Source organism: Oncorhynchus tshawytscha, linkage group LG12, assembly GCF_018296145.1.
Source record: "Oncorhynchus tshawytscha isolate Ot180627B linkage group LG12, Otsh_v2.0, whole genome shotgun sequence".
Taxonomy (NCBI): Eukaryota; Metazoa; Chordata; class Actinopteri; order Salmoniformes; family Salmonidae; genus Oncorhynchus; species Oncorhynchus tshawytscha.
In genome coordinates this window covers 52,552,566-52,578,832 of record NC_056440.1, presented here as the reverse complement: position 1 = coordinate 52,578,832, position 26,267 = coordinate 52,552,566, and the positions used below count along the sequence as shown (strand labels likewise).

The following is a 26,267-nucleotide window of genomic DNA, read 5'->3' as shown; positions in this document are numbered from 1 at the left end:
ACCCTTGAATAAGTAGATGTATCCAAACTTTTGACTGGTACTGTATATATATTTCACAGTGATTATTTCTATTTGTTTTATCACATAATCAACATTTTTGTAACCAGGTAATGGCAGATAGATTTCTACATATTGCACCTTTAAGCTAAAATATTTAATTGGTGAAACTGCCAAGGCCGTTTAGAATTTATCAACAACAAATAAGTTACTGCAAACAATGAATACTGTTTTTTTCTTCATTGCACAGCAGAATACGCACTGCTGGATACTTCTCTCTGTTTCATGAACAAAACAAAATCAATAACAAAGGTGCTGTGGTGGAACAGTGAAGCTGATCTTTAATGCTGTTAATATTAAGAGCATTCCAATAATGCGTTACACATAGGTGGTATCGTGCATTATAAGGCTTCTGTAAACAGAGCATGTGTGAGGATCCTTGCTGAAGACGAGCAGCAGGTACAGGGAGAACATTTAATAAACAACGGACATGAAACAAAACAGGAACAGCGTCTGGACAGGGGAAAAATAACGACATCAATGTTGACACAGGGAACAACCTGAGGAGCAGACATATATAGAGGGGGTAATCTTCAAAATAAGAGCCCAGGTGAGTCCAATATTGAGCACCAGAGAGGGGGAGCGGGAACAGGCATATGACAGTACCCTCCCCCTCGAGGGGGGCCACCCGGTGCCCCACCTGGGAAAGCCTGACGGGCTGGCCGAGGCATGGGCACTGGACAAGCTGGCTGAGGCGTGGGAGCCTGCTGAACTCGCTAAGGCATGGGAGCCTGATGGGCTGGCTGAAGCATGATGTGGGGTGGGTGCCTGCCACGCCAACTGAGGCAAGGAGACTTCTCGAGCCAGCTAAGGTGTGGAAGCCCATTGAGCTAGCTGAGGCACCCCCGGTTCCATCAGCGACGGCACCCGGACCCGACATCACCAACTAAAACATTAACTCCCTGATGCTTCCTTTGGTGGTGTTAGCATTCTGTGGGATCAACGCTGGAGACGAGAAGCAGGTAGAGGGAGAACATTTCATAAACAAGGGCCATGAAAATGAAATAGAACAGGAACAGCTTCTGGACAAGGGACAACCTGAGGTGCAGACAGATATAGAGGGGTAATCAACAAAGTAATGGAGTCCAGGTGAGAGAGACAGAAAAAGAGAGAGAAAGAGAGGCATAAGAAGCAGCCTCTTAATCACCGTGTGATTGTGGGTTACTGGAGCTGGGTGTAATAAGTGTGTGAGTCATGCTATTTAACCATTAGAGCCACACTCTCTAACCCAAAGACTCTGGTTAGCCAGTAATGCCCCGCTCGTTTAAGGAGGTGGAAACGATAGACGATTGCTGTCTGTGGACGAGAGAGCGAGGCTATAGATTTTTTGAAGGCCGGTTGAGAGAGAGAGAGAGAGAGAGAGAGAGAGAGAGAGAGAGAGAGAGAGAGAAGAGAGAGAGAGAGAGAGAGAGAGTCTGTGCATGAGTGTCTAAAGCAAATCTGTATTGGACATCCTCCTAAGGATGTCAAATTAGACTATTGAGATGCAGCCCCTTTGTTACGCCTATCATGAAAGGAGGCCAATTTAGATGATTGAGATTGAGACTGTGTGCTACACCTACCGTTAAGGCCAAGTTAGACTATTAAGATTCAGCATATGTGCTACATCTCCAAGCCAATTCAAACTATTGCGATTCAGTCTATACTGTATGTTACACCTATCATGAAATTAAGCCAATTTCGACTTTTGAGATTCAGCCTATATGTTACACCTACCATGAAAGGAAGCCACTTAAGACTATTGGGATGCAGCCTGTGTTTTGATTTACCTGTAGCTGCCAGTCTCCGGCACTCTCCAGATTTGGATGCCTTTGAATGGGCTTATGGTTGCCACGGTAACGTTGATGTTGCTGTTCCGATATGAGCTGCTACACTGGGTTGGGGTGGGCCCCTCTGAACCCACTGCCCCACAAGTGTGAAAGGTCCATTTGGTGTCTGTAAAACACATTGATTACACATACATGAACATTTGCACACACACGTACACACACATTTGCACATGCATGCACACACGCAAACACACACACACATGCACGCACACACACACACACAGGCAAATGAAGACACTCATCATTCAGAACACTGTTCAAACTCATCACATTTCCCATCACACAAATTGTGCCTCATCTTTCATTTCACTTCAACAAACCCCCCAACACTCTATAGTCTCACATCAATAAACCCCAACATAGTGAAATGCCAGAAACAATTTTTCCGTCCTACTCGTCTAACTCCTGATTGCGAACGAGATATAACGGAATAAATAAAATAAGCATCTTCATCATATTTCACTGTAGTAAAAAATGCCTATCATCACTGTCTGAAGAAAATCTCCAAACTCCATTTTGTCCATTTACATTTTTCAAATGATTTGAAGGCAATGAATCCCCTATATGTACTCCGAACATTTCATGACTCTAGGATCAAGAACATGTATTCCAAATAGTTTCTGAAGTTGGGTGTTTGTATGTTTGTAATCTCTCATGGACAGACTACGTAAACATAAATGGTATCTGTAGATCTCTCATGATACAACGGGATGAGTGAGATAACGAGCAGCATTAGGAGCAGCATTAGTTTTCCCAGGGAAGGGGAATTTGGCCCACAGACTTTCTGGTAACTTAGAGAGAGGGTGGAGCTCTTCATTCTGGTTCTGATCCTTATTCTATCTCTTCTCTGATGACATATGGACCCAGAACTTAATTGAGCGTCTGACCTATTATCAAAGACTTTAGTTCTGGGTTAACCGAGATTAGTATGTTCATGAATGGTCAAATACGGCATTTTCATCTAACAGAAACGCTGGACAGTGGGAACGGCACCATTTCCATCGTTCCCCCAAATCAGGATTTAGTGACTCGATCAGTGTTGTGGTCCAGCCATGTTTATCTGAGAAGACTAATCTCATGCAAATCTAGGCAAAAAAATAACTCCCCATTCGCTACAGCCTGGGATTACACTGCAAATGAGGAGAAAAGTTTGAGTTAGCTGAGCATTCAAACTGATTTTGCCATGTTTCACTGTAGTAAATTGAAACAACGGTAAGTACAGTGTTCAGTATGGTTTAACCAGTTTAGAAATGACGAGGCAGTAAAGAATGATACAGTGGCTTGCGAAAGAATTCACCCCCTTGGCATTTATTCTATTTTGTTGCCTTACAACCTGGAATTTAAATGGATTTTTGGGGGGTTTGTGTCATTTGATTTACACAACATGCCCTCCACTTTGAAGATGCAAAATATTTTTTATTGTGGAACAAACAGGGAAATAAGACAAAAAAAACGGAAAACTTGAGCGTGCATAACTATTCACCCCCTCAAAGTCAATACTTTGTAGAGCCACCTTTTGCACAAATTACAGCTGCAAGTCTCTTGGGGTATGTCTCTATAAGCTTGGCACATCTAGCCACTGGGATTTTTACCCATTCTTCAACGCAAAACTGCTCCAGCTGCTTCAATTTGGATAGGTTCTGCTGATGTACAGCAATCTTTAAGTCATTGATAGAAGAATTTGTATGTTTAACTTCTTGCGACTAGGTGGCGCTATTACAATTTTTGGATGAAAAACGTTCCCGTTTTAAACAAGATATTTTGTCACGAAAGATGCTCGACTATGCATATAATTTACAGCTTAGGAAAGAAAACACTCTGACGTTTCCAAAACTGCAAAGATATTGTCTGTGAGTGCCACAGAACTGATGTTACAGGCGAAACCCACATAAAAATCCAACCAGGAAGTGACGCATTTTTTGAAACCGCCTCATGCCAATGACTCCTTATATGGCTGTGAATGAGCTACGAATGAATTTACGTTTTCCACATATTCCCCAAGGTGTCTACAGCACTGTGACGTCTTTTTAGGCATTTCCATTGAAGAATGGCTGTAAGGGACCATATATAGCATGTGGTCACAGTTGAAGTGTACCTATGATAAAAATTACAGACCTCTACATGCTTTGTAAGTAGGAAAACCTGCAAAATCGACAGTGTATCAAATACTTGTTCTCCCCACTGTACATTGCTGAACAATGAACAATGAGAAAGGAAAGGAACAGGGTGTGTGGTCAATGCTAGATATGGCCTCTTATTATGCAATTATCTCAAATCATTGACTGTGACCAGTGGTGGAAAAAGTACCCAATTGTAATACTTGAGTTAAAGTAAAGATAACTTAGTAGAAAATGATTCAAGTTAAGTGAAATTCACCCAGTAAAATACTACTTGAGTAAAAGTCTAAAAGTATTTGATTTGAAAAATATCAAAAGTAAATATATCAAAAGTAAAATATACTTAAGTATCAAAAGTAAAAGTATAAATAATTTCAGTCTTTATATTAAGCAAACCAGACGGCACCATTTTCTTTCAGTTAAGGATAGCCAGTGGCACGCTCCAACACTCAGAAATAATTTACAAACTAAGCTTTTGTGATTAGTGAGTCCGCCATATCAGAGGAAGTAGGGATAACCAGGAATGTTCTCTTGATAAGTGTGTGAATTTGACCATTTCCTGTCCTGCTAAGCATTCTAAATGTAACTAGTACTTTTGGGTGCCAGGGAAAATGTATAGAGTAGAAAGTACATTATTTTCTTTAGGAATGTAATGAAGTAAAAGTTGTCAAAACTATAAATAGTAAAGTAAAGTACAGATACCCCAAAAAACTACTTAAGTAGTACTTTTGAGTATTTTTACTTTACACCACTGTCCATGACCACTAAATGATGTTAATGGTCAACGTCTATGGTTGAAGACTACAAGGTTACGTGTAAGTCTCTCTCTCTCTCTCTCTCTCTCTCTCTCTCTCTCTCAATTTCAATTCAATTCAAGGACTTTATTGGCATGGGAAATGTATGTTAACATCGAAAATGCAAGTTAAAACCTCAAAGCTAGGGAGCAGAATTTTCACTTTGGATAAACAGCGCGCCCAATTTCAACTTCCTGCTACTCATCCCAAGAATATAAGATATGCATATTATTCATAGATTTGGATAGAAAACATTCTGAAGTTTCTAAAACTGTTTGAATCATGTCTGTGAGTATAACAGAACTTATGTACCAGGCAAAACCCCGAGGACTAACTGTTCAGAATTATTATTTTCTTCCCAATATGTCTTTGCCATTGGATATTTAATAGGAACCTATTTTAAGTTCCTACCGCTTCCACGCGATGTCACCAGTGTTTGGAATATGGCTGAGGTTATTCCTTTGTCTTATCAGGAAGTAGGCCAATTCGGAACAGGGGACACTTTTGTGAGTTGCGCAAGACATGAAGAGCAGAGCTTTTTTCTTTTCGTTCATGTATTGAATACAGATTACCCCGTCTACAATTTGATCGATTATTAACGTTTAAAAATACCTAACGTTGTATTACAAAAGTAGTTTGAAATATTTTGGCAAAGTTTATAGGCAACTTTTGAAATATTTTTTAGTGACGTTGCGTTTTTCTAAGCTGTTTTTTTATTGATCAAACGCGCTTTATAAATGGACATTTTCGATATATATGGACGGAATTAATCGTACAAAAGGACCAATAGTGATGTTTATGGGACACATTGGAGTGCCAACAAAAGAAGCTCGTCAAAGGTAATGCATATTTTATATTTTATTTCAGAGTTTTGTGTAGCGCCTGCTACGCTAGCTCATTTGTTTACTGCTGGTGAGGATGGCTGCAGGCTATCAGATAATAGCTTCATATGCTTTCGCCGAAAAGCATTTTTAAAATCTGACATGTTGGCTGGATTCACAACGAGTGTAGCTTTAATTGAGTATCTTACATGTGTGATTTAATGAAAGTTTGAATTTTATAGCATTTTATTTGAATCTAGCGCTCTGCATTTTCCCTGGCAATTGGCCAGTTGAGAGGCTAGCGTCTCCCCTATCCATAAGAGGAGATAATAAACAAAAGTGAAATAAACAATAAAAATTTACTTTAAACATTACACTGATGGGTTCTGACTTCTAAACTTGAAATATTGTTAATCATCAGGCATCTTATGGACCAGAAAATAATGGTTATCTGTACGAGGAATGTATATGTTTTGGTCAATTCATGTTGGATATGAGCCAGGGTCTCGGAATGTACTAAGTAAGGGAAAGGCAATAACATGTTTGAGTTCACTGATAAGGGTGAGCTGGGGATTCGTGAGGAATGGGGGCCGAGGTCAGGTCAGGTCACATTAAGGGAGAAGGAACAGTTTATTATCCACATCACTTAACTTCCTGCCTTGCAATAAAGATGTAATGTTTAGAGGGAAGGAGGAGATTTCACCCAAATTGGGGTATATATACTTGTGCTGGGGGGAACATATCTTTGTCTGTTCAGCTATCTGACCCATTGGATGAATAAACTTGGCTTGAGCTTTACTAATCGTCTGTGAATTTTTACTCTTCATTTAGAACCTAACAACACTCACAAAAGTTCCAAAAGAATAAAGACATTTCCAATGTCATATTATGTGCAAATAGTTAAAGTACAACATAGAAAATAAATACAAATAAATTAGGGTTGTGTTGACAATGGTGTTTGTTCTTCACTGGTTTCCCTGGTTGTCACAAATCTTGCTGCTGTGATGCACTCTGTGGTATTTCACCCAGTAGATTTGGGAGTTGATCAAAATTGGATTTGTTTTCAAATTCTTTGTGGATCAGTGTAATCTGAGGGAAATGTGTGTCTCTAATACGGTCATACATTTGGCAGGGGGTTAGGAAGTGCAGCTCAGTTTCCACCGCATTTTAAGGGCAGTGTGCCCATAGCCGGTCTTCTCTTGAGAGCCAGGTCTGCCTACAGCGGCCTTTCTCAATAGCAAGGCTATGCTCACTGAGTCTGTACATAGTCAAAGCTTTCCTTAAGTTTGGGTCAGTCACAATGGTCATGTATACTGCCACTGTGTACTCTCTGTTTAGGGACAAATAGCATTCTAGTTTGCTCAGTATTTTTCTTAATTACTCACATTGGAAATAGTTATATTTTTGTTTTCACATGATTTGGTTGGGTCTAATTGGGTTGCTGTCCTGGTGCTCTGTGGGGTCTGTTTGTGTTTATGAACAGAGCCCCAAGACCAACTTGCAGACCAGCTTGTCGGTGATGGCTTGTTGTGGAAGGTTTGGGAATCACTTCCTTTTAGGTGGATGCAGAATTTAACAGATATTTTCTGGATTTTGATAATGAATTAGCGGGTATCGGCCTATTTCTGCTCTGCATGCATTATCTGGTGTTTTACGTTGTACACTGAGGATATTTTTGCAGCCCAATATGGTGTTTTGTGTATTCTTGGTTGGTGAACAGACCCCCACCCCCTCTCTCTCTCTCAAGATGTGCTCCCACAGGGTCACACACAGGAATGGGAGCGCAAAAGGCCATGGTGTGAGTAACAATGGGGAAATGTTTGTTTGATAACATTGAAAGTAAAATTGCTCAGTAAATGTGCTGTATAAACCTGTTCCTTTAGATCATTTGTGTCACGGGTTGATGGTCACTAGACTCAATGCTGTTTGTTATGTATTAATCTCGTATCCGTTGATAGTGATTGACATCAGACTGGAGGTAGACTGATAATGTATCTCTGATTCTGTAGCCAATGATGTTGTGACTTCCTCCCAGCCTCTTGGGCTGGTGTTAACAGAACATATGTTACTGTCTGATAAATATATAAGGGCCTGTTAGACATTTTCTCTGCTTCTGTGCGGGAGGTGTCCCCATGTTGCAACTTGTATTAAACCAGATTCATTTTGATTGACTTTATCGGCAACTGCTCTTCTCTTTTATTCACCTGAACATCCCCTTTAGACTCCCACATAAGGATGTCCTTTTGACACCAATGAGTAGTTAGCATATCAGATTAAGTTCTGCATTGCTGATTGTCTCTCCTACAATTCCTATTGGATTATAATTTATTTTTTGTGGATTTACTTTTTTTTTTTAATAACTAAATTATCTGCATTTAACTAAATTGAACTAACTTAACAACTGAATCAAATGTTTATTTTGTGACCTTTGAACTCTGGATTATTCATTGAATTGACTGTTGACTTGATTTGCTTTGATTGCTGGGTATAACCAATACAGAAAGCCTTGCTGCATACAATTTTGAGTTGGTTTATGATTTATGCTGCTGCTCTATTGCTGCCATTTCATGACTAATCAAAGCTTTAATCTGATGTTTTAATGGTGTTTTGCTTTTTATTGTGTTTGTGCATATTCATACTCTTTCTATACCACAGAAAGGTAAAGGGGTCAAACTTTATGGTACACGGTTCCCAATCCTTGTTTTATACAGCACGTATGTTTAGGAAAGGACAGGTGACTGTTATAAATTTGAATGAGCATGAAATAGTTTGATCTGTCTTTCACCAGAGACAGATGGCTATTTCATGCCTCTGACTCAATATGCACACTGCTAGTATGGTCATTGCATTGGAATATAACCCTAAAAGGTTGTTCCACTTTGATTGGCCCATATTAATGCATGAAGGAAGATGAGTATGAGTTGAATTGGAGTCTAAGAATTCCCTAGTCTATTTAATTTCAACATTGTATTCCAACATACGCACACACACACACAGTATCTTGTATTGTGGTGCTCATTATCAGTTAATCCAGGTGATTAATACCTCTTCCAAACACATGGGTTGTGTCCCAAATGGCACAGTATTCCCTATATGGAGCCCTATGGCTACTGGTCTTTAAGCACTGTATCGAATAGAGTTCCATTTGGGCCACAGACATGGAATAACAACAGCTCACAATTTGATTTAACGACTAGTAAACAAGTATGTATTCTGCGTGTGAAATGTGGCTAATTAGCGACTAATAACAACGGTAAGAGACAAAAAAAAAACATGTTCCCCCTGAGGATCTGCATAGTCATTATGGACCGATTTTGTTTAGTGCAGCTGTCAATCACTTGCTGTTCTGCTGACAGGAGCCAATCAGATCGCTTCAGTCGGTCTCCTCTTCCTCTGTCCTTGGTGTTGTAAAATAATAGGCATACACACTTTCTACTGCACCCACTCACACACACACTCATTTTGAAGTTGGTGACGAGTCCCTTTCCCATCGGACGGCGAAGTAATCACGGTGAGAAAGTGAAGTGAGCTCATCAACTGAGAGTCTGTGAGAGAACTCTGTTGTTTCCCCCATAGAAACGATGAGTCAGCAGTGAGAGAGTGGATGCGTCCCAAATGGCACCCTATTCCCTACATAGTGCACAGCTTTTGACCAGAGCCATATGTACATTATGTTGTGAATAGGGTGTCATTTCAGACACATACACTGTCTGAGTACACACCTCATTGTAGGGTTGGGTTTCAGAGAAATAAAGGTGCAGAGAGACTTCAGGCAACAGATCAATACATATAGATGGGCGAGAGAAACAATGAGGAGAGAAAAAGAAGGGGAGGAAGAGAAAGAGAGAGGTGAGAAAAAGCAGAGGAGAAAGAGGGAAGGAGCAGGAGAAATGAGAGAAAGAGTGGGAAAAGGAAAGAACTGAAGGAAAGCAGAGTGAGAGACAAAACAGTGGAAATGAGTAAGAAGGGGCTGAAAGCAAGAAAGGTTAGAAAGAGTAAGTCTGAAAAAGAGAGAACAAGATGGGACAGTAAAAAAAGGTGTGAGAGAGAGCGAGTTATGAGAAGAGCGAGGTGCAAGGAAGAGCAGAGAGAGAGAAATGCGAAGAAGCGCAGAGAGCAATGAGGAGAGATAGAAATGACATTGATGTTTCCCAGGGTTAATCATTGAGCATGATGAGGAAGGAGGAGAGCTGCTTCAGAGTGACAGGCCCGCTGAACTAAAACCCTCATCAGGCACTCACACACACTCATCGGGCTTTCTATCGTTTCCCCCGCAGGCATCAAGCACATCAGCACTGGAGGGTTCCGGCTAAAGGGAGATGCAGAGCGAATATTAAAGCCCCCTTCAAAGTTGCCTATCAGAAGGCCAAGCCATAAATGCAAGTCCACTTATTAATCTCCTGGGAGAATGTCTATGATAATCCAAGGCCAAAGGACGAAAAGAAGGCTGACCCCGAAATCAGAGAGAGTCCTGCTTTTTTGAACACCCAAGATATTAGATAGCCATTGTAATTTAAACACCATATGAGGAGGACTAGTTTACAGTCTTGGCTAAGATCCAGTCAGTTTTGGTAACCTATGCCAATATTCCCAGGAGACCACTAAAAATCACCATTATCAACAAATGATCAAGTCTCATCATTGAATAACACATCGTCAAAAAACGTAGATGATATTTGAGATTCAATGATTGTGTGATGCTGTGGCTAGGCGACCTGCGTTTGAAGTCACTTGATATTGTATTATTTAATGGACACAGCTCTTACTTAATTGACACATTCTGGTACCTCGTATCTTAATCACCTATAAAAAACACCTCACAGTTGGTTACAAAAGGTCTGTTACCAGGTTGATGCATATCGGATCAGGCATGTCAATTAAGTGATAATGCTTGAGTAGCCTGTGTTTGGAGGATAAATTGGCAAACCGTGCCAATATATCCTCCAAACACCGGCTTTGAGGGCATTAGCACTTTTATACAACGGGTTACCAACATATTAAAATAAAGATTGACACATTTTCAATAAAAGCTTGATTTTGATGTATTTATTCATACTATTTCATCCTTCCACAAGATATAGTCCAGACATAAATCTAGGGTTGCTACCCAAACCGACCAGTAGTTCAGTCTTTTTGTTCTGTATCTATGGACGTGACCCAGTTGTTCGTTCTAAATTGCCATACTGGCTGGAAACGTTCTTATCCCTTGCTTGCAAGCTAGCCAACTACGGCTAATTTACTGCCATGTCAAATAGCCAGAATAACAACGAAGTAGCTGCATTCACATTTGTTTAAGCGGTTTTCTAGTAGAATTGGTTGGGATGCATCCATAACAATGAGCTAATGATGCACGATTTCACCTGGCATAGAAAATGTGCTCTCTTATCAGGACATGACGACTGCCCCATAGCACTCACGTTGGTAGCCATGAAGTGCTTTGAAAGGTTGGTCATGGCTCATATCAACACCATCATGCCGGAAACCCTAGAACAACAACAATTTGCATACCTCCCCAACAGATCCACAGATGACACAATCTCTATTGCACTTCACACTGCCCTTTCCCACCTGGACAAAACGAACACCTATGTGAGAATGGTGTTTATTGACTACAGCTCAGTGTTCAACAGCATAGCGCCCACAAAGCTCATCACTAAGCTAAGGACCCATCGGACTAAACACCTCCCTCTGCAACTGGATCCTGGATATCCTGACTGGCCACCCCCAGGTGGTAAGGGTAGGCAACAACACATCTGCCACGCTGAACCTCAACATGGGGGCCCCTCAGGGTTGTGTGCTTAGTCCACTCCTGTAGTCCCTGTTCACCCACGACTGAGTGGCAAAGCACGATTCCAACACCATCCTTAAGTTTGCTGACAATGCAACGGTGGTAGGCCTCATCACCAACAATGATGAGACAGCCTATAGGGAGGAGGTCAGAGACCTGGCCATGTGTGATGCCAGGACAACAACCTCTCCCTCAATGTGATCAAGACAAAGGAGCTGATCATGGACTACAGGAAAAGGAGGACCAAACAAGCCCCCGTTAAAATTGATGGACCTGAAGTGGAGCAGGTTGAGAGCTTCAAGTTCCTTGGTGTCCATATCACCAACAAACTATCATGGTCCAAACACACCAAGATAGTCATGAAGAGGGCATGACAATGCCTATTGCCCCTCAGGAGACCGAAAAGATTTGGTATGGGTCCCCAGATCCTCCATTGAGAGCATCCTGACCAGTTGCATCACCGCCTGGTATGGCAACCGCTTGGCATCCGACTATAAGGTGCTACAGAGGGTAGTGCGTATCACCCAGTACATCACTGGGGCCAAGCTTCCTGCCATCCAGGACCTCTATACTAGGCATGTCAGAGGAAGGCCCTAAAAATGGTCAAAGACACCAGTCACCCAAATCATAGACTGTTGTCTCTGCAACCGCACAGCAAGTGGTACCGGAGCGCCAAGTCTAGGTCCAAAGGCTCCTTAACAGTTCTACCCTCAAGCCATAAGACTGCTGCACAATTAATCAAATGGCCACCCGGACTATTGGCATTAACCCCCCTTTGTTTTGACACTGTTGCTACTTACTGTTTATCATCTATACATAGTCACTTCACCCCTACCTACATGTACAAATTACCACATGTACAAATTAAGTAGAGTAACCTGTACCCCCTGTATATAGCCTCCTTACTGTTATTTTATTGTGACACTTCTTTTACTTTAGTTTATTTAGTAAATATTTTCTTAACTCTTTGTTCTCAAAACTACATTGCATGTTAAAGGCTTATAGGTAAGCATTTTATGGTACACCTGTTGTATTCGGCGCAGGTGACGAATACAATTTGATTTGATTTAAGTTCTTTGTATATATCCATAAAAATGATGCCGATTCATGATTTTGACTGGCTGAGAAAACCTGCCTAATTGAAATCGAATAGTGAAACAATGTTGCAAATGTCGGAGAGACAAGACATCAAGGTTTATACAAATCTCTGATGTTGAAAACTAAATGTTAGTCGAAAAGAAATGTGAGATAATGTCTAGATGCTTTTAATAGTGGAGATCAAGTTTATAAATTGCCTGGCTGGGCTGATGAGACCATGGATCGCGCAGTCTGATGGAACAGAGTAAATAGGCATTTAAGCGTCATAGATTTAGCCGGTGGTAACTTGCAGAATGGACACCGACTGGAATGAGGTTTTAACCAATCAGCATTCAGGATTAGATCCACCCGTTGTATAATGAAGGAAAATTACTGCAAGGGAGTGTGTTAGCATGAGGCTGTGGCTAACAAGTCTTGACTGAACTGTGAATTTCACTCTTTGCAATGATACTGAAGGGAATGTCATGAACATCATCTTGTTGCTTGGAGGAGTAAACAAGATGGTGATAAATGCAATTACTCTGAGATTCTCAGAGTATAAGGGTACTGGCATCAGCAGCCAGATAGGTATTTATTTTGTCTGCGGTGGTGCTATTGGCTCGAAGACAAAGCGACAAGACAAAATACATGATTACTTCAATGATTATACTCCTGGAAAGTCAGTGTTGCGTGCCGTGTAAAATGTGTCTAAAAGGAGCCAATTCCAGCTCTGCACTATCCACAGTGTTAATTTATGCAGTAGCTCGGTGCTTGTTAGAATCGAAGGTGGAAAATGTCAACTCTGTGAAAGGAGCTACATTTACATTCTATGGAAGCAAATTGGAACGTTTTGCAGATCAAAACTCTCCGTCCTGCTCCATTTAATCCAGAGTGAGATGTACAGTTACAGACGTGGGGATGAATCCAGTAGGTGGCACACTTACTTTGTTTGAGGAAAAAGCACTGTGCCTTTCACAGCACGTGTGGAGTGAGTGTGAGTAGAAGTAATCCTGGGTATGTGTGTGTGTGTGTGTGTGTGTGTGTGTGTGTGTGTGTGTGTGTGTGTGTGTGTGTGTGTGTGTGTGTGTGTGTGTGTGTGTGTGTGTGTGTGTGTGTGTGTGTGTGTGCTTGTCAGTGAGCAAGCAGGGAGAGGATAGGAGAGAGTGTCTGTGTGTGGGATCAGAGACCATTGTTCTAGCTTGAGATCAGAGTCAAAAATGTATCATCTTCTTCCCTCTTAGACTGCCTTTTCGGTATACTGCCTGAGATACTCACAGCTATATGACAACAGGTGGACACTTACAGGCAGTCAGAGTTGGATGTTCTGACAAGGTTCTTGAGTTTCCATTGGACGGGGTGGTTGTTTTGATGTTCTGATTGGTTGGTTTCATTGGCAGTTTAGTGTTGCCAGTTACTGTAGGAGGAAAGTCGCCATTGGCTGAGGAGAGAAACAGACAAATAGCAATTTAGTGACATTCTTTGCAAGCCATATCTTTCCACAGCTCTCTAAATGCTAAACAGTTGAAGATAAGCAGGGTTGTTTTCATTAGGGACCAAACGAGAAAAAAAACTAACTGAGACAAATGGGGACTACCTAGATTCCCTCGTTTTCATTTTCCGTTGCAAAACATTTTAAACACTAAGTTTTTTCCCTAATGAACATGGGTTAAGGGTTAAGTTTGGTGAATATTTGGCTGCATAACCCAATGACTGTATATATGAATGGACAAAACCATTGGTCATGTGACACCATTCATTCCTATGTGAAGACTCAATAGCACATTGAAGCCAAATTGAGTCGGTTATGATGGTGTCTCATGGAGACTTAACATGCGTTGTTTGAGCTACTCCAGGAAGTGACTTCGCAGGGTAGCTCAGTGCTCTCATTGAGATTTTAAAATAATCGGTTGGAGACATATATCTGGTGTATTAGAAACAATTATTGGTACCATGATTGTCCTCATAAAATGTTTTTATACAAAGATTGACCACGAAGATTGTCATTTTTTTCCATTCACTATAATGGTGGTGCTGTTTTCTGCAAACAATGCCTGCAGTATCGCGGTCGGCCGTGAACTTCCGTGGCTTCAATGACACAGGGCAGTTGTTCTCCCCTGGGATATCTGAAGTTATACACTGTCGGTTTGTCCAGTAGGGGGCACTCTTTCCACAAGACCAAAAGAGATTGATATAGTGGTGGTGGGTAGGGGGTGCTTAAATCCAAATCCGCCCCATCTTCCTCCATACCTAGGTCACTATGCTAATTGGATCCGGGGCTTTCATACCACTAGCCCAACCCAATCAAGCCTCTGGACAGACCAACCACCTCAACCTACCCCTTTTCCTCATCAACTTCAGAAATATATTTCCGTTGATTGGATATTGCGCCTTTGGATATTAGGTACTAGCCTTTTCAGAGGCTGTAAAATATGTCCTGTCAGGAGGGCTATGACAATATGGGACTGCATACTGGACTGCATACTGGACACAACTACTGTGGTGCAGTGGGGAAGAGGATAATGCTCTTTCCAATAATCAGCTGCCAGGACTAGGGGTAAATCCCAGTCTCTGATTGGTCTGAGCAGAAGAAATAGCCAATCACCTCATCTGATCGTAAGGGATTTGACGTTCCTCAAGAAATTATACAACAAACCAACCGTTCATAAAAAGGTAACAAAAAAGGCATGATTGTTGAATTGAACTGCGGAAATAGTAATTTATAATTTCATGGTATGGTGATTATCAATGAAAACCAATGTGGTTAAACACTTCTTAAGGCTAGGGGGCACTATTTTCACGTCCGGATGAAAAGTGTGCCCAAAGTAAACTGCCTGCCACTCAGGCCCGGAAGCTAAGATATGCATATAATTGGTAGATTTGGATCTAAAACACTCTAAAGTTTCTAAAACTGTTAGAATTATCTCTGTGAGTATAACATAACTTATTTGGCAGGCGAAACTCCGAGGACAAACCATCCAGGAATTTTATTTTTGAGGTCACTCTCTTTTCAATGAGATTTCTATATGGATCTAAATTTCCAAGGCACTTGCTTGCAGTTCCTTTCGCTTCCACTAGATGTCAACAGTCTTTAGATATTGGTTGATGTTTTTCCTTTGAGAAATGAAGAAGTAGCCATTTCCTATCTGGGTGGATAGCCAAGTGGACTGTTGTGGTTGGGGCGCACGACCTGAAAGCTCGCTCCACTTTGTTTTCATCCGGTATTGAACACAGTTTATTCCATCTTAAATTGTATTGATTATTTATGCTTAAAAACACCTAAAGTTGGATTAGGAAAGTTGTTTGAAATGTTTGGAACAAGTCCACAGGTAACTTATTAGATACTTTGTGGTCATGTTGCGTGAGTTGGAACTGGTATATTTTCAGAATCAAACGTGCCAAATAAATTTACATTTTGGGGATATAACGACAGAATTTATCAAACAAGGACCATTTGTGATGTTTAATGGACATATTGGAGTGCCAACAGAAGAAGATCTTCAAAGGTAAGGCATTAATTATATCGTTATTTCTGACTTAACCTGGCGGGTTAAATTATGATTTTCATGTGTTTGTTTGATGGGGTGCTGTCCTCAGATAACAGCATGGTTTGCTTTCGCCGTAAAGCCTTTTTGAAATCTGACACTGTGGCTGGATTAACAAGAATTTCATCTTTAATCCGATGTAACACTTTTATGATTTATGAATTATTATTATGAGTATTTCTGTTTTTGAATTTGTCGCGCTGCTATTTCACTAGGTATTGTCAAATCAATCCCGCGCGAATGGATCACTAAGAAGTTAATAGTCTCTAAAAAACCTTTCTAAAATCGAAGGGTAGTTCTGATTAACTATCCATTGTCAGTGTCGATGTGCGAAAAGCAGCTTCACATCAGAGTCTTTGTCAAATCCATGTGAGATCCATTCAAACGTTAATAGCCAGGTTATATCATACCTGAGTGACTCTGTCACTCACTTGTGAACATACTGTTTGAGCAACTGTGACATTTTGTCTATGAAAGGGACTGTGATCTATCTGTTGGATATCTATATTAGAATTTCATTAGCACTCCCAATGTCTTTCTTCATCTTTAATTTCCACTGAAGACACTTTTTATATAAAACTTTGTTTTGACCCTGATCAGAAACTCTTTAAGTTAGAAGAGTTTTTTTTTATTCTGTCGAATAGGTACAGATAGGTACCCGAGTAAATATGCAATAGTACTGTAAAAAAATAAGAAGCAAAGTCCTACCAATGGTGTTCAACCAGGTGGCATGACTCAGAGGTCAATGCTGCGGTCACCACACCACTGGAGAGTAGAGAGTCTATGATATCGTATTGATCTCCATCACCCACATCTCACAGACTTGGTCGCACAAACAAACCTCTTCCCTTTCCTCCAACATAATGCAACTAATTTAGACAAAACAAACTTGGTCCTTTTATATTACTTACTTAACACCGAGCTAAAGGACTGCACCATTTAGCTCCAGATGCATAATCTATCAATCTCTGGGAAGCGCACAGAGGACTCTGTTTGCGACTAGCTTGTCTGAATATCAAGTCGAGAGCCGACTGCATGTTTCTTAATTATGATGACAGGTCACATGAGAGTCCTGCGTCGTGTTGGCTTACCAGCTCTTACTGGCTTGCTGAAAAGATATATCATCCCTTTTCTCCCACAAATCGTTCCACAAGCATTATGGGACATTGTGAAAAATGTCTACCTTTCATCTTTGTCTCTTTAATCATCTCCTAAAAACACATCCCTTTCAGTTCCCTCCACCCAGCTCCTCCGCCACCACTATCTCCTTGGGCTGAACTGCTCTCGTTGATCACAATATGGCAGGGGGCTCCCACCACAGCTGTGCACTGTACGTACCGACTCTAGAGAATGCCAACCAGCCAGGTCGTTCAAGATTGAGGTCGAAATTGGACAACTATCCATGTCCTGAGGATGTCGGATTGAATTAACCCTTAATTTAGAAATTTGACCTTTGGAGAAATGAAACGCTACAGAGCAGCAGGAGCAACAAAAACACTTCGAAATTTGACATTTGGAGCAACTTCAAAATTTGATGTATGGAGAATGTGGAAGAACTTATAGTTCTGCAGTGAGACTGAGAGCTTGTTGTGGAAAACATGGGACAGACGTCCATTTACTTTGCCAGGCCACAAACATTTCCTACACTATGTTGCCTATATTTGTCACACCCTGACCATAGATAGCTTTTTATTCTCTATGTTGGTTAGGTCGTGGTGTGACTAGGGTGGGCCATCTTGGTGATTATATATCTATGTTGGCCTGGTATGGTTCCCAATCAGAGGCAGCTGTTTATCGTTGTCTCTGATTGGGGATCATATTTAGGCAGCCTTTTCCCACCTGTTGTTTGTGGGATCTTGTTTTTGTGTAGTGCCTGTTAGCACTGCATTGTCATCAAGATTAGTTTATTCTTTATTGTTTTGTTTTGCTGTGAGTTTCACATAGAGATAAAAATATGTGGAACCCAGATCACGCTGCGCTTTGATCCAGTTATTATGGCGAGCGTGACAGAAGATCCCACAAATAACGGACCAAGCAGCGTGCCCAGGAAGAAAGCCAGGAGTGGAGGATATCCTGGACGTGGGAAGAGATTATGGCAGGAGACAGAAACCTACCATGGAAGCAGGCGGAAGTAGCGAGGGAGCAACAACGACGACACCGGGGTTTGCGGCCCTGACGGAAGCCCGAGAGGCAGCCTCCAAATATTTTTGGGGGGAGGCAGACGGGGTAGTTGGCGTAGCCAGGGTTTGAACCAGAGCCAACTCCCCGTACTCACCTTGGTATGCCGGTCAGGCACCATGTTTTGCGGTGATATGCACTTTGCCTCCAGTGCATATTCACAGCCCGGTTTGTTCTGTGCCAGCTCCTCGCACTTGTCGTGCTAAAGTGGGTATCTGTCCAGGACAGGTTGTGCCGACCCAGCTTCCCGCACTTGCCGTGCAACGGTGGTCATTTGTCCAGGGCGCGTTGTGCCAGCTCTACGCTCCAGACCTCTAGTGAGCCTCCACAGTCCAGTACGTCCTGTGCCTCCTCCCCGCACACGCCCTGAGGTGCGTGTCTCCAGCCCGGGACCACCAGTGACGGCCCTACGCACCAAGCTTCCAGCGACAGTTCCCAGTCCAGAGCTTCCGGCGACATTTCCCAGTCCAGAGCTTTCGGCGACAGTTCCCAGTTCAGAGCATCCGGCAACAGTTCCCAGTCCGGAGCGTCCGGCGATGTTTCACAGTCCGGAACCTCCAACGACGGTCCACAGTCCAGAACCTCCACCGACGGTCCGCGGTCCGGAACCTCCAACGACGGTCCACAGTCCGGAACCTCCAACGACGGTCCAAGGTCGGGAACCTCCTACGACGGTCCACGGTCAGGAACCTCCACCGACGGTCCATGGTCCGGGAACCTCCTGAGATGGTCCACGAGGGTTGCGGTCCAGAGCCTCCAGCGACAGTCTGCGGTCCAGAGCCTCCAGCGGAGGCTCACAGTCCAGAGCCTCCTGCGAGGGTTCCGAGTCCGGAACCTCCGGCGATGATCTACGGTCCGGAGTCCCCGGCGACAAACCGCGGTCCGGAGTCCCCGGCGACGATCCATGGTCCGGAGCATCCTGCGTAGATCCCCGCACCAGAGCCGCCATTGAAGATGAGGTATCCGCGAGCGGAGTGGGTACTTCGCCCCGCACCGGAGCCTCCTCCGACGGTAGATGCCCACCCAGACCCTCCCGTATTGAGTCAGGTTTTGCGGTCGGAGTCCGCACTTTTGGGGGGCGGTACTGTCACGCCCTGGCCATAGAGAGCTTTTTATTCTCTATGTTGGTTAGGTCGGGGTGTCACTAGGGTGGGTCATCTAGGTGATTATATATCTATGTTGGCCCGGAATGGTTCCCAATCTGAGGCAGCTGTTTATCGTTCTCTGATTGGGGATCATATTTAGGCAGCCTTTCCCCACCTGTTGTTTCTGGGATCTTGTTTTTGTGTAGTGCCCGTGCATTTTCTTCATGTATCATTCGTTCGCTTATTGTTTTGTTTTGTTTTGCTGTGAGTTTCACACAGAAATAAAAATATGTGGAACCCAGATCACACTGTGCTTTGGTCTAGTTATGATGGCGAGCGTGACAATATTACTAACAAGATTTTCTTAACCATTGATTTCATACTTCATTTGACAGAAGTTCTTTGTCAGCTTAGAGCAAAAAGTTATTGGGCTTTATTTTTGGCTGGCGCTAAGGAGGCACAAGTGTCAAACCCACATTGATTTGCAATTTTGCCATGTAAAAACTGGTGCACAGGCATTTTCCAGCCTTAACTCCAGGTTTGGCAATTTACCTGTCTAACATCAGCTCGCTTGCTCTGAGAGGGAGGGGTGGCAATATTTGATGTGTTTTAGCAACCAGGAAATGATGTAGTGCATGTCGCACCTTTTATACCTTCCCATTAGTGCTGCATGAAATTGTCACTTTAATCTTGTTTTTATGTGACAAAATGTACAGTTGTTTGAAGCTGGTATACAAAAGTGAAAGTTAAAGAAGCCGAAATGAAACATATGAACAGGAAGTATAGAAATAGCACACATCGAACATATCTACTACTTCATAGACTTGTGTTCAATGAGAATGACAGATCTACAGTATAACTCTGATTTCTATGTGAAGTTGGTCAGGTAGGTCAAAAAGTTACACATTGCAGCTTTAAGACCAACAAAAAGCAGGTCTTAATGGTAACACTATTGATAAATGCATGGCTTTTGAGAGTGGAAGCGCAGCCTATCCAGCCGTGATGCACAGTGTCCATGGAAGGACAGATGTGCCTTTTGTGGTGGTAAATCTCGTACTTCGAAAGATTTTTAAAAAAAAGATTGGTTTCCCCCCATTTTGTTTAATTTGTCTAAAAAAACAAGCATAGCCTACCTTCTTCTTAAGCAAGGCTGATTGAGCAGCAGCGCATAGGTGCATCATTAGCCTTTGAATAAAGGGTTTAAATGGTCTACTGAGAGTGCTTTGGAATATTTAGTAGGCTATCCACACCCATGTTTAAAGAGCCCCCTTTTCCGAGACATGCTCCTCACTATTCAGTCCTTCTATAATGCCATATCAAAGGAAGATTTCATTGAGAATGAGCCTCGCACGTAGGCTACGATAATATTGACAGGAGCCTAGTATTTTGTATAGACATGTAAATGTTATGCATAAAGAAATGTAGGGCGACATGTGCACATAGTTCAATGGCATGAGAGAAGTGCTTCATGATATTATGCTTCTGACCCAATCATATTTAGAAATATTGTTGTTGGTTTAAAAAACATGTTTTTCATTCAATTTGATTTAATTTGGGTTTAGGGGGAGAATGTACCTGGCTCGAATGCAATCCCAAATGGCACAGACATCAATTCAACATCTATTCCACCTTGGTTCTATGTCATTTAATTGAAATGACAAGAAAACAATATTGATTCAACCAGTGTGTGCCCAGCGGGATACAAATTAATCTGCTATTTCTGGAGAAGTGCAAATATGATCTGTAAGATGGTCCTATGGTGTTGAGAAAACATTACACATGTGAGCAGTATAACGGTGAGTGACATTCCCCCTTTCTCTTTATAGTGGATCTTTATTTGGATGTGCGTAAAACCCTTGTTGCCTTGTCTGTATTATGGTGTCTACAGGCCTAACTGTTTTTAGACATAGCCTCTTTAAAATAAGTTTTTCTTTTGTTTTTATTACAACATGATTAGAATTATACTATGTCTTTTTAGGCCTTATCAAGAGCGTAGTGAATGTAATCTTTCTTATTGACTGTGTTGACTGTTTGGACTATGTCCAGAATGCAATTTACAGTAGACCTAGCCCCTATATTTGGGGTGGCAGGTAGCCTAGTGGTTAGAGTGTTGTGCCAGTAACCACAAGGTTGCTGGATCAAATCCCCGAGCTGACAGGTTAAAAAGCTGTGTCCCTGACATTGTAAATCAGAATTTGTTCTTAACCAACTTACCTAGTAAAATAAAGTTTAAATGAATAATAATATATCATTGTGAATGCTGTAGCCTACATTTTAACAATGTTTTTCTATATTAAAGCAATGCAATTAGAACAATGTGGACTGCAAACATGTCCAACATATCTCGCAAATTCGGGGCAGACAATTTAACAAATTAGGCTATAATGGACTAACAATTCGAATTTGAATTGATGACAACACAATACATAAAAGACCGTAAATACACAACTTGAATCAACCACATATTTAGCCATGGAGCATGTTCTGATTGGCCAGTGAGGGGCCAAGCCTCAACATACTCAACACACTTGTTTATTCATCAAAACCCAGCCTTTTCCCTCCACCACGAGCTACTGCGCCCATAATTCCAGTTGTGAAAATATAAACAATATTTCTGACACACCCCCGAACCTATAACGCCACCGTCAGAGCTAAGATTTACCATTGCGTTAGGTTTGTTAAAATAGAGCCCATCTGTTACTGCTGCTGTGCTTGTTTTCCTTGCATGAACACTTGCACTAGTCTCTTCTTACTATTTCTTACCAATTTTTCTGATAGCTGTTTTATTAAAGGGGCAATCAGCAGTGGCTATATCCATTTTTGGACTTATAAAATAATGATATGTACCCATTGATTCTTGAAGAAAATAACTTATAAATGCTTCATGGTTTTAGTTCAACTGTCGTAGCTCATCAGAACCCAAAATATAAGCTTATAGACAATTTTTTTAACTACATTTTGAAAAAAAAAAAAAGTTCAATAGATGGACGATCATGGAAAGCAGGATAGTTCCTTCCAGTGGCGAACTGTGTGGCGAACCATGACTATTGGAGCTAGTCCCTTAGTTGCGGAAAAAGATTTGACGTCATACATATAGATAGAGACCTTGGATGACTGTGTATACAGAGCATGACTTGAGACCTTCATCTTGCAGACCTATGTAGGAGAAGCAATTATTTGATGACAGAGTCAAACGGTCCTAAGCCACGATTCGGCTGTGACTCACAGAAGCAGCACACGTACACAATGGTTGCAAATATCAATAGCGGAACCACGTTAGAAGAAAATCAGGTTGGGTCGTTTCAAATAATCATTTGCCAAAACAAACAGTCTGTCACATTCATAATATGGATCCGACCAAGGCGCAGCGTGGTATGTGTACATTCTTATTTATTTAAAGAATGAACACTGAACAAACTAACAAAATTACAAAACGAAATGTGAAGCTATACAAACGAGTGCTGACAGGCAACTAGACATAGACAAGATCCCACAAACACCAAAGGGAAATGGCTACCTAAATATGATCCCAAATCAGAGACAACGATTAAAGAGCTGCATCTGATTGGGAACCATATCAGGCCACCATAGACATACAAATCACTTAGCCCTCAAAAGCCCTAAATATACAAAAACCCGAGACAATACAAAACTAGCGTACCCACCCTAGTCACACCCTGATCTAACCAAAATATAAAGAAAACAGAGATATTTCAGGTCAGGGCGTGACAGTACCCCGAACCCCCCACCCCCCCAAAAGGTGCGGACTCCCGGCCGCAAACCAGAACCTATAGGGTCTGGGTGGGCATCTACCCTCGGTGGCGGCTCCGGTTCCGTCGCTAGAGACCCCGGACTGGGGACCGTCGCTGGAGACCCCGGACTGGGGACCGTCGCTGGAGACCCCGGACTGGGGACCGTCGCTGGAGACCCCGGACTTGGGACTGTCGCTGGAGACCCCGCACTGGAGCCGTCGCTGGAGACACCGGACTGTGGACCGTCGGTGGAGGTTCCGGACTGTGGACCGTCGGTGGAGGTTCCGGACTGTGGAACGTCGGTGGAGGTTCCGGACTGTGGCCCGTCGTTGGAGGTTCCGGACTGTGGCCCGCCGTTGGAGGTTCCGGACTGTGGCTCTGTACTGGGAACTGTCGCCGGATGCTCTGGACTAGAAACTGTCGCCGGAAGCTCTGGACTGGGAACTGTCGCCGGAAGCTCTGGACTGTGGGGGCGCACTGGAGACATGATGCGTGATGCCGGCACTGGTGGTACCAGGCTGAAGACATGCATCTCAGGGCGAGTGCGAGGAGCAGGCACAGGATGTACTGGACTCTGGAGTTGCACTGGAGACCTGGTGCGTGGGACTGGTACAGGTGGCACCGGGCTGAAGACACCTCAGGGCGAGTGGGGGAGGAGGCACAGGACGTACTGGACTGTGGAGGCGCACTGGAGGTCTGGTGCGTGGTGCCGGCACTGGTGGTACCGGGCTGGTGACACGCACCTCAGGGCAACTCCTGGACTGTGGAGGTGCACTGAAGATCTGGAGCGTAGAGCTGGCACAAAGCATCCTGGCTGGATGCTCACTTGAACCCGGTAAATGCAGGGTGCTAGCACAGGACGCACTGGGCTGTGCAGACGCACCGGAGACACAGTACGTAGAGCCGGCGCAGGATATCCTGGTCCAAGGAGGTGTACTGGAGACCAGGAGCACCATCCCTCCTGGCTGGATGCCCATTCTAGCCCAGCAAATGCGAGGAGCTGGAATAGAGCGCACCGGGCTATGAATGCGAACTGGAGACACCGTGCGCGTCACTGCGTAACATGGTGTCTGACCAGTCACATGCCTCCCACGGTAAGAATGGGGAGTTGGCTCAGGTCTAACCCCTGACTCTGCCAATCTCCCCGTGTGACCCCCCCAAAAAAAAAAACGTTTTTTTGGAGCTGCCTCTCGGGCTTCCGTGCTAGCCGTGTCCCCTCGTATCGTCGCCGTTCCTCCTGCGCTATCTCCACCTACTTCTATGTCAGGGTCTTGTCCGCTGCCATTACCTCCTCCCAGGTCCAGGATGTCCTCCACCCATCTTTCTCCCGAACCCAGGATGTCCACTCCTCTTGAACATGTTGCTTGGTCTTTTTGTGGTGGGATCTTCTGTCACGTTCGTTATAAGGATCGGACCAAGACGTAGACATACAAAAACCCTAGACAATAGAAAACTAGTGTACCCAACCTAGTCACACCCTGACCTAACCAAAATATAAAGAAAACAGAGATATCTCAGGTCAGGGCGTGACACAGTCCCTCAAATAGCGGTGGAATAAATTCAAACACACAACTACTCACATTGTTTCAAGACCACGGACAGTAAATGCTGTCAGAGAGAAAAAGGTTGTGCTGTATTCGATGTTCTATCTCCAGCATGCAACAATAAAGAAATGCACCACAACACAGAATGTCAAGTACCCAGTACTTCCAATTGCAATGTCATTACCTTGTTTTTACCACACAACCATTGATCTAAAGTTGAAATAATATTTTACACATTGTATTCAAAATGATATGAATGAGATAGCAGCAAAAAGCAAGCTGTAGATGAAAACAGAAAGTCCACTCACCATTATGATTATCATTTTAAAATGTCCATTCTCCTGTCCTTCTCTATGAAATCGGCAATGACAGGTTCATATAGCTTGTATTTTGATTTTAAAACCGAAATAAGTTATTTTTCGATTGAGATCAAAGCCAGAGCTGACAGTCGCGCCTGTCCATTGGGGTTCCTGGAATATGTCTTGATCCTTTTTAGTTTAGAAAATGTTCTTTCTACTGACGCAGTGGACACTGGAATGGTAAAAACTAGACGGGTAAGCAGATACAATTGGTGCATACTATCCATTAGTCTCTTCTGCTGGAGAAAGTGGGGCAGATCAGACAGGCTCTTACCCTCGAAGTCAGACATTGAGTACACAACGTTGAGTTCTGTTTTAAGCCGTGGCAAATCAAAATTAGGGCCATAGCGCTCTTTGAGACTTGAGAACGCAGCGCTTGGAAATCTTGGTTTTCCCTATATATTTGTGGGTCAAGGAGGGCAAGGAACATAAGCCTTTCATGGTCATTGAACCTGTTTCTTAGCTGACAATGTTGTCGCTGATCGCACTGTGTTGCTGTTGGTACTGCCTGCGAATGTCTCCTTGCATATGTGTTGTGCGCCCCCTTGGTACGCCGGTCTCATTCACAGTGTCCTCGTAGATGGAATCGAATTGACCTTTTCCCCTCTCTGCGGTGTTGCAGAAGTCGTCCACCCTGGACAAGCAGAACTGCATGTCAAACTCCCTGTTCTGCAGTATTACAAACAGCAAGTCGGAGTACGCAAATATAGAATAGAACGCGGATAGCAGGAAGCAGAACTCGAAGCTTGTCAGGTGCATCATGTATCCATCTGCGCTGTGAACGGTGTCTTCATCAAAGTCATCGTGATGGTCCACTATGTATTCAAAGAGTTCAATGAGTTCAGCCTTTTTTTTCATACACAGTGCAAACTAAGTGTGAGGAGAAGTTCCATCGTATTGGCGCCACTCTGGGTAGTCTTCGTTGGCATATTTCATCCAGTAGTTTGACAGATCTTCAGAAAAACGCTGCTCGCCACCAATTTTTTTTTGTTGCATTCTTTTAGTTTACCAGCACCTTGCGACATCACCAGATTAAGAGTGTGCGCATAGAGCTTGTGGGATAGTTTCTTTCAACTTGGCTTGTACTCAGTTTATACCAGAGGCCATGACTGCGGCCCCATCGTAACACTGAGCCACAACTTTGGCCTTGCATTCACACATCTCTAAAAAGCTGATAATTTGGGCAGCAACAGCTTCTGCCCATTTATCCTCAGTTATATCCTCAAATTTCCTTTCCTTCACATCACCATCGGTAGTGTAACGCAACACATAAGACATTTGGGCTACATTGCTGATGTCTATCGTCTCGTCAAACCATGATGGT

General features: G+C 42.9%; 1 protein-coding gene across 1 annotated transcript in view; it reads right to left on the bottom strand.

Annotated features, from left to right (window-relative positions):
- Positions 1-26,267, bottom strand: part of LOC112264162 (ALK tyrosine kinase receptor) — a 140,053-nt gene that overhangs the window by 65,352 nt on the left and 48,434 nt on the right. The window contains exons 7-8 of the mRNA XM_042331106.1: positions 13,787-13,921; positions 1,827-1,992 (exon numbers count right to left, since the gene is read on the bottom strand). Of these exons, the coding sequence (XP_042187040.1) occupies positions 1,827-1,992; positions 13,787-13,921 (301 nt within the window). The remainder of the gene's footprint in view (positions 1-1,826; positions 1,993-13,786; positions 13,922-26,267) is intronic.